At 45.3% G+C, this 8,770-nt stretch overlaps 1 protein-coding gene across 1 annotated transcript in view; it reads right to left on the minus strand.

Moving 5' to 3' along the window:
- Nucleotides 1-412: 412 nt before the first annotated feature.
- fibcd1b (fibrinogen C domain containing 1b) overlaps nt 413-8,770 on the minus strand; it is a gene marked incomplete at both ends in the record, with an annotated part of 100,464 nt that continues 92,106 nt past the window's right edge. The window contains one exon of the mRNA XM_084486817.1: nt 413-618. Coding sequence (XP_084342943.1) covers nt 413-618 — 206 coding nt within the window. The remainder of the gene's footprint in view (nt 619-8,770) is intronic.

Genomic DNA, 8,770 nt, shown 5'->3' on the forward strand with positions numbered 1-8,770 from the left:
TCTGAGCGCTAGAAAGCCTGAAGAAATGCTTTTACCCAATCTGTAGAGAGAGCGTGGTTGCGTCAGCGCCGGCGGTTATGTTGGAATAGAGAGCACAGAAACACCAGGAGCACCGGTGGGGTGGAAAAAAATGATTGCTGGCAGTCTCTGTACTCACAACAACAAAGACATAAATTGCACACAGGCAAGCACACACATGTGCGCAAAGACACACACACACACACACACACACACACACACACAAACACACGCAGGCACACGTACACACAAGTACATCCCAACCTACCCACACCAAACTCAAATATTTCTTTCATGCCTGAGGAACTTGTGAAATTGAGCTGAAATATCTTTGACCTTTTTGACCTGGGCTGACCCCGTGGGGCCGGCCGTTAACTAACCACAGATATTCCTATCACCGCAAATTTGTCCAGCCAAGCTCCGCCGCAGCTACACGGTTTAAAGACATGGGGCTGTGGCGCGCCTCGCTGGGAGCCCCCTGTCCTAAGGGAGCGGTCAGGGAGGTCATTGGTAATGCCCACTGGGCAATAGGCAGCTCTAGGCTCTCTGATCTGGGTTCTTCGCGCCGGTACTGCTGCTGGTGGTGGGAGGGCTGATTGGCTGAAGCACAACCACAACCTGGGAGGTGATTGCAGGGGGAACGACCTGTCCTGATCCACAGCCCCTCCATGGTGGAGGCGTTCTGAGAAGTTTGTTAATAGACTTGTGTCCTCGTCGCCCCCAGCTTGTCCGTCGCACCGCCAAACGGCCCAGTGCTCAAACACAACAGGGGTCGTCGATGTGTGCGATCAGAGACTGGGAGGTCTTATCGTCATGTGTTCCCGCAACCCCGGGTGGAAGAGAGAGAGAGAGGTAGAGTGAGAGAGAGAGAGAGAGAGAGAGAGAGAGAGAGAGAGAGAGGAGAGAGAGAGAGAGAGAGAGAGAGAGAGAGAGAGAGAGAGAGAGAGAGCATTAGAGGAGAGATAGACAAAGGTTTGGGGAGTGTGTGTAGCTGGCCTCACACTGGGCTTGTTTATTGGTGAGTTCATTGTTGTGTTGAGATTAAAATGAGAAGTTGGGCGCGTGGGCGGGAGGGGAACTAAATAAAAAGGACAAAAAAGGAGTAAAAGATTTCGGAGAAAATAAAAAAGACTTGTGATGATGTGAGGGAAATAATAGAAAGGGAGTGAGAATGAAAAAGAATCAACACTGAACTAAGTGATTCCCTACCACGCCCTGTCCCTCTTCCAGGGAGTCTGGGGCATGTGATTCCATGGTCAGAAGGTCGGGTCCTCGCTGGGTGGGCTGTTTCATGCAGAAAGGTATCGACAAAACAACACGAAAAGGAAACTGCAACGGTCATCCTTCCAGAGGTGCTGGACCTCACTGGAGATGTTTGGGTTATCTTGTGGTGACATCTAGCCTGGAAATCCAGAGCCACATCTCGAAAGCTGTAGGGTCTGGCAACGAGTAACGAAAATGGCCCAATTCGAGGGGCGGCACCAAGTGTGCGTTTGAAAATATCACTGCACGCAATTGGATAACACTACGGCCAATCAGAAGAATACAAGGGGTGACGTATCCAGACCGGCGGAGCTAACCAATAGATAAGACTCTTGCCGTATCCGATATCAGATACAGCGATGTGATTGGTTAATGTGCTGGGAGAGGGGCATCGGGGAGGGAGCAAATTCAAATTGTGCTCTCACGAGAACTCTGGATTTCCAGGGTAGGTGACATCAACCCGTCAACAATCAATCAGCCGTACGCTGCAACCATGGACTGACGCTTGGCAGAGCGCTGGCCTCTGTACGCAGTGCTTCTCCCTGTTATGGAATCACTATATCCGGGTTGGGCTGACGTTCAGAATACCTCAGCGAGCACATATCTCCATGTCTCCCTCGTTACTAAGCACTAGATGTCAACGTCCAACACGGACACAATACAACCACAATTTCCAGTTAACTGATTCTAATTGGAAAATTCTCTCTGCCACAAGCTGTGGTCATCTGGTTGTCTCTCTCCCAGGAGGAAGAGGAGTGAGAGGGATAGTGAAGGAGAGGGTAGGTAGTGAGAGAGAGAGAGAGAGAGAGAGAGAGAGAGAGAAGAGAGAGGAGAGAGAGAGAGAGAGAGAGAGAGAGAGAGAGAGCGAGAGCGAGAGCGAGAGCGAGAGCGAGAGAGAGAGGATGAGGACGAGTTCAAGCGGTGATGGAATGGGTTCATTAGGGAGATGAAGGTTATGGAAACAGATGGTGTTTATGTAGAGGTAATGTTTCACTATTGTGGATCTACAGGGATATTCATGGACTAAGAAAAGTAGTAAAATACAAGTTGGGAATACCCCAAGCAGGGGTACAATCAAACTATTATGCAAAAATGTTTGAGAATATTCTACCTCTAGCACACATTATGAATGAGATGGATGTAACGTGTTGGTGTAATCAACCACCTACAATTACTGTGCGGATTACACTCATCAAAAAACACTAAGCTGTTTCCTTCTCAGGCAGCTGGTTTATGCTTTGCATGTGTCAAGTGAAAGGAAACAGAATTACATTACTCGATTCTGAGTGCTGTCACTCAGAACAGTTAAGATGAGTTATATATATTGCTGGATAGCACCAGTGAAAGTTCCTAATCCAATAAGCTTCATAGGAAAGCACTTTACAGTCTATTGCTGTGTCCTTGACTTTCTGAAACAATAACTTAGCGGCCACAAACGTCAACAAAGCAGCTCAGGCACGAACATCAACTCACAAAACACACACACACACACACACACACACACACACACAAGGATCTATGTTCACACATGCCATCGAGACATATACACTCTATCTCCCTCTACCACACACACACACACACACACACACGCATTCAGTTTCTTTGAGCCCATGCCATGGCGTCTTAAGATGTGCACATCTTCACACAACTAACTGCCCCACCATGACACAAAGAAATAGCTAATTGCTCTCTCTCTCTCTCTCTCTCTCTCTCTGTCTCTCCCTCTATCTCTCTTTCTCTCTCCCTAACTCATGCTATGTGTGATAACAGAGGACAGACAACCCTTCATAGAGATGGAGAGAGCAGAACAGAGGCACATGAAGGGCAGAGCAGCAGGCCTCAGACACTGATCTCTATGTGTTCACCCCGCTCTGCTGCACCACGCAGATCCTCCCCCAGAAGGCAGGATCACACACAGAACACACATTAAACACACTTATTAGTAGTTGTGGCTTCCAGTGGCATCGCGGCTCTACCAGGTCGTAAAGATCTCCATATGTGTCGTTGAGCAATCTTTAAAGGGCCAGTGTAGAATGTGATGGCATCTAGGAAGACATTAGAGATAATATTAACACATAGCATGATTGATTTAGTTCCACATCCTCTATATTATTGAGTAGATTTGCTTTTATGTAGCTTGTGTTGCTTTTATCCAAAGCGACGTTCACACATTCCCAATCCCCCGACGGCGGAGTCAACAACGCAGGGCGACAGCCGGCTCGTCGGGTGCGGTCAGGGTGAGGCGTCTCGCTCAGGGACACCCCGACTCCTCGATGCTAGGAGGAGCCGGCGAGCGAACAAGCAGCCTTCAGGTTAGCCGTCAACCCGCCGTACGCTGTACACTGGATTCAGACACAGGCTATAAGTCCAACACTCGCAGTCAGAAACCAGTGCTCTGTTATGGTGGATAAGCCGGGGCCTTGGGGACTTGTCACTGACCAGTGGTCAGTGACCACTATCCACGGAGAGAGAGAGAGAGGCGTTGACCTTGCTCTTCATGTTTTGCAAACCAAATGTTTAACTTCGACCTCTCACTGTGTGTGAGGAATCCATTGTAATCTTTTTATCTACATTTCGTTGGCGCTCAATCCTGCACAGCGGAATCCTATTATAAAATCCATCTCTCTTTCTCCCTCTCTCCGCGTCTGTCAACCTCTCTCTCTCTCCCGCTCTCTCGATCTCTCTCTGTCTCTCTCCCTCCTGTCTCTCTCTCCCCCTCTTCTCTCTCTTCCCACAAGAATGAATTCAGCCCTGAAAGAACACCAACAGAACAATGCTCTCTCTCCCCTCTCTCTCTCTCTCTCTCTCTCTCTCTCTCTCTCTCTCTCTCTCTCTCTCTCTCTGTCTGTTGCTCTCTCTCTCTCTCCCTCTCTTAGGCTAAGTGACACATATCAGGGTTCACACACACACATCCACACACGCATGACAACAAGGCGGAACCCCTGGCCTGTCATTCTGTCTGTGGGAAATAAGCGAACGACCCGAGCTCTCTGATCCAGTCACTTTGAGTGGGATGGGATTCATGAAAATGAATCACCTGCATCCAAATGTCATTCGAGACTCATAGCTCTTCATTTACATCGCTGTCTCTCTGTGTTTGTGACACTCACATGTGAGAGAGAGTGGATGGATGTGTGTGTGTGTGTGTGTGTGTGTGTGTGTGTTGATTAGGCATTTGCTGTAGTGGTGGTGATGTGGTGTATGGGTTTTCAGCTGGGGTATGCAAATACCTCTGCTGTGATTATGTAACGTTGAATTAATAGTCACAAAACAAATTATAATATATGGAAATGTGTAACATGTATAAAATGTCGGTACTATCTTCAAGTGAACATTATCAATCTATTAGAACATTTATTTATTGATAAGGCAGAATTAAACCATAAGACATTGTTTAGTGTCCTTGGAATAAAAGATTCAGTCTCATACTTGTGTGGTTGTATGTCCATTATTGACTAGATATTTGGAAAATACCCTTAGTGGTTTAAGATGGACAATCATGTTTACAACCTTATGTTACTTGTGAGAATGTCATATTGATTTCTTATTTGTCGGTGGATTAAGAATCGTGGTTGACTCTCTGAAGAGATTCCCTTTAAGATAAAGTCTGTGTCTGAAGCACTCTGAAGCACTCTGAAGCACTCTGAAGCACTCTGAAGCACTCTGAAGCACTCTGTTAGTTAGAAGTTAGAATCACTCCCTCACATTTAGAACTTTTCTGTCGGTTGTGTTTAAGGAGTTTAAGTCTGATCCGATTTAAATTAAATTCTCTGAATTTCATGAGATTGATAACCGTGGAAAAGATCTATTAGTACTGTAAATGCAAAAGTTGGGGGTACTATTCTGGGTGTCTAGTGGGTAGTTAGAAGCCATTGGCAAAACGTTGAAAGAAACATTATTACAGCAATAATCATAGAAATAATCATAATTGCACTGTAGGTTATATAAATCCATACTTCTGTAAGCTTAGCATTAAAATGTAATTCAACAATCTCTGAGACCACTGTATGCACTATCATCATCAACTGGTCATATTTGAAAAAAAGTAGGGTAACTTGGCAATACAGAATTGTAAGGAATACAGCAATACTGAATACAGGAATACAAGCAATACCGATTGTAAGGTTATTGGTGTTGTTTATTAATGACATTTATATGGACTGAAATACAGACACTTGTCTGTGTCTTGAAATAACTGATTCCAAGGGAGCAGGAAAAAATAGAGGAGGAAAAAAGTTTAATCCGAGACAAATAAGCTTCCTACCAAAGTCTAGAAGCTAGTAGTTTGACTCCAATCTGTTCAGAGCCATTTAAATAACCTCATTCACCACTCAGTCGAAAGAGATGCCATCCCACCAGTCTGTGTGTGCCGTGTCTCCACACGTTGTGGTGATAATACATGCTGCATGTCCGCTGGCCCATGTCATGCCATGATTCGGGACCTAAATGAGTTAAATTACTTAAAAAGAAAATGTGATGCCTCAGCTGTGATCTACACATTATGAAATATTAAGCGGAGCATGATTGAAAAATGTATACGCGCACACACCACGCCAGAGGGCTGTTCCACGCTGCACCAAACAAACTCATCATTTAGGAAGTCCATTACCGCTCGGACCTGGGGTGCATAATGTTGTGTGAGCGCAGAGTGGCTTCATGGAGCGTGAGATGTTGTGATGCAGACGCCTCTAGATGGGAGACTCACTGTGGGTTTGACGCCTGAGTTCACTTCGGTGTTTACGGACGCATTAAAGTTTCAGAAATGTTTGTGAGGAAAAAAGAAAAGGTTCTGTATTTCTGTAGTGGTTGCATATGCTGTACCGATTTGAACCAATGGGTATTAAAAAGAAACACATTATATGTGGCAATAGGTAGAGATAGACCACACATTGGTTTTTGATTTTCTGTGCAGAACGATTGTTGTTTTGCACACGTTTCGCCCGTTTGAATGTCCTTAATGTTATCATCACACATTGTGTTGACCTTATTAAAATGGGATACTGTTTTAAGAACACCCATCACAACGTTACAAGACATTTTGAGTATTGAAGCAAATACATATGGTTCAATCCCTCAAGTTACTGCCCCTCTCAGCCTTGGACCACATTACTCTACACACATTTCTAACCCACATTTCTATATCACTATTTATCTTTGTATTTCCGTACCATTACTTGAATATCACAGGGTTCAGCCTACATTGTGCCAACCTATCAGAACTAGAGAGACCTGCATGTGTCATTGTAAGAGGATGTCTCTTTAATCTACCTCTGGTTATCCAAGCTTTAGAAATCATCCTGTAAAACGGGAACTCTGACAAAACCTCTGTGTGCGTTTCCTTGCCGCCGTCAGGAGTCTAGATAGCGAGGTTGGTGACAGAAAATCCCCCCCCCCCCCCTCCCAACCACCCCCTCCTCCCCTTAGGCAAAGGCTATATTTTTCAGTTGGCGGTGCTGTTTTGTTACCGGCTCACCCTCCCCCCCTTCCCTCTCTCGGGGGTGAGAGAAACTCCCCTCGATTCCTCTACCTGTGATCTACTAGCAAGTGACACTATCTCGCAGCGGGCCTCGCCTGCCGACGCCATGCAGAATGACAGCGGAATACTTCTCTGTTCCACTGGCAGATAAGACGAGCGCGGCGGTGGCGGTGGCGCCCGTTGTGCTGGCAATACCCCAAAATAAACGCCTCCCCCACTCCGGGTACAGATAGTCTCTATCTGCCTTCCACTCTAGGTTGTCAGCGTCAGTGGGAATATCACAGCGCCGTCCTTTATCGCGGTGGCGGCGGCTCGCAAGTTTGCCGCGGAGATTTGCGCGTCGAGTTTGTACAAGGGTTGAACTGTTTTGTTGTGCGTCACTGCTGCTGTACGCCGATGAAAGCCGTTGAAGTACATTTGTAATGCTTCATGTCTGTTGTGTAGGGTCAGGGTTAGGCTAATGATCGCCTTAAACTCTTTGGACAAAACAATTATTGGTCTGATAATCAGCTTTATTGGAGAACATTCAATTCAAATTATCTGGGAACCTTGTGATCCATTGAAAAGCGGCTTCAGATTTATCTCAAATGTGTGCACTGTTCCCCAGTATTATCATTTAAATTCCACTTATTTTTATCTTTGCTTACCATCACCGGCAGAGATTTAAGAGCTGTCAAAAAAACATTGTTTGTCTTGAATTTAGCTGCCAAGCTCAACCCAGTCCATTCAGAACACATACAATAATACTGAGCAGACAGTAGAATACCAAGGCTAAATCAGTTCTCTGATTTAGCCTTGGTATTCTTTCTGTATTTTATAGCCCCTAACCGCATGCAAGTGTGATAGTTCAATGCTAATACGACAGTATTGCATCAGATATAAATCTCATCTCTAACCATAAAGCTTCAAGTTAGTCTTACAGAAGAAAAGAGGCTATCAGGGCTATACTGAACCATCCTTGAACACACCGTGTTCACACAGACCACACATGTGCATCATCACTCAGCTGTCACTCATAACACAAAGTAATGGGTTATGATCTCTTCTGTCTCAGGCACTAGGACTGGGTGGCACCAGCTAAGCATTAGTTAGTTTCTAAGTCACAAGTCACAAAATGACCAGGTTATTAAATTGGGTTGCACCACCATTACGTAAGTAACGTCCTAACTAGTAACCAATCAGCACTTAGCTAGTTGTCGCTCTATGGGAGCTGTCGATGGCAACCTAGTCATAAAGAAGTTTGTTTGTTGTAAAAAAAAAACACGAGTTAAAGAGGAACAGTAGACACCCTGGCAAGGAACACACATATGTTGGCAAACATTACTTTTATTAATGATACATTTTAGTGAATAACTACCAGCGATTCTGTGCTGTGTTCCCCTAACAAAGAGCATGGTTGATGAGTCAGAACTGCATGGGGTGTACGCCATCTGCACCGAGTTATCTGTGAGCTTCACAGACCTCTCTCGTGGGGATACCCCGCCATCATGATGTCGACGGTAATGTACACATTCTCCATGTCCCACCTTCCTCTCGCTCCGTTTCCCTTCTCTTCTGTCCTCTCCAGTCGTCCAGAGCTGAACAACTGCTAGCTTACAAATAGAGGAGGAGAACTAGGGGGAGGAAATCCTGGTGTTGTTCAGCATTGCCGCGTATTCATTCAACCATGTCTTTTTTGTCGCTGAAGCAGAGACATTCACATTCACCACGAGCTGGGGAAATCCTTTGCATTGTAAATCCTGAATCCTGAATCGTAAGCAAGGGAAATGTCAAGCATAAAACAGAGGTAATAATAATATTACAATCGTTCATTCAGTCAATTTGAATCATAGTTCAATGGTTGAGAATGCCTTGCTAATATTTGGCCTATCATGAAACAGGCCCATGAATCAAGCGATCTGCTCGCTGCGTTCTGTGGTTCCATTCCTGCTCTGGTGTCGGCAGCAGAATTAGTAGCTGGAGGCTTGACCTTAAATTAGTGAGATTAAATCTTTGGATGGATGAATGTGAATG

This window comes from Micromesistius poutassou (genome assembly GCF_964030765.1).
Source record: "Micromesistius poutassou genome assembly, chromosome: 22".
Lineage (NCBI taxonomy): Eukaryota > Metazoa > Chordata > Actinopteri > Gadiformes > Gadidae > Micromesistius > Micromesistius poutassou.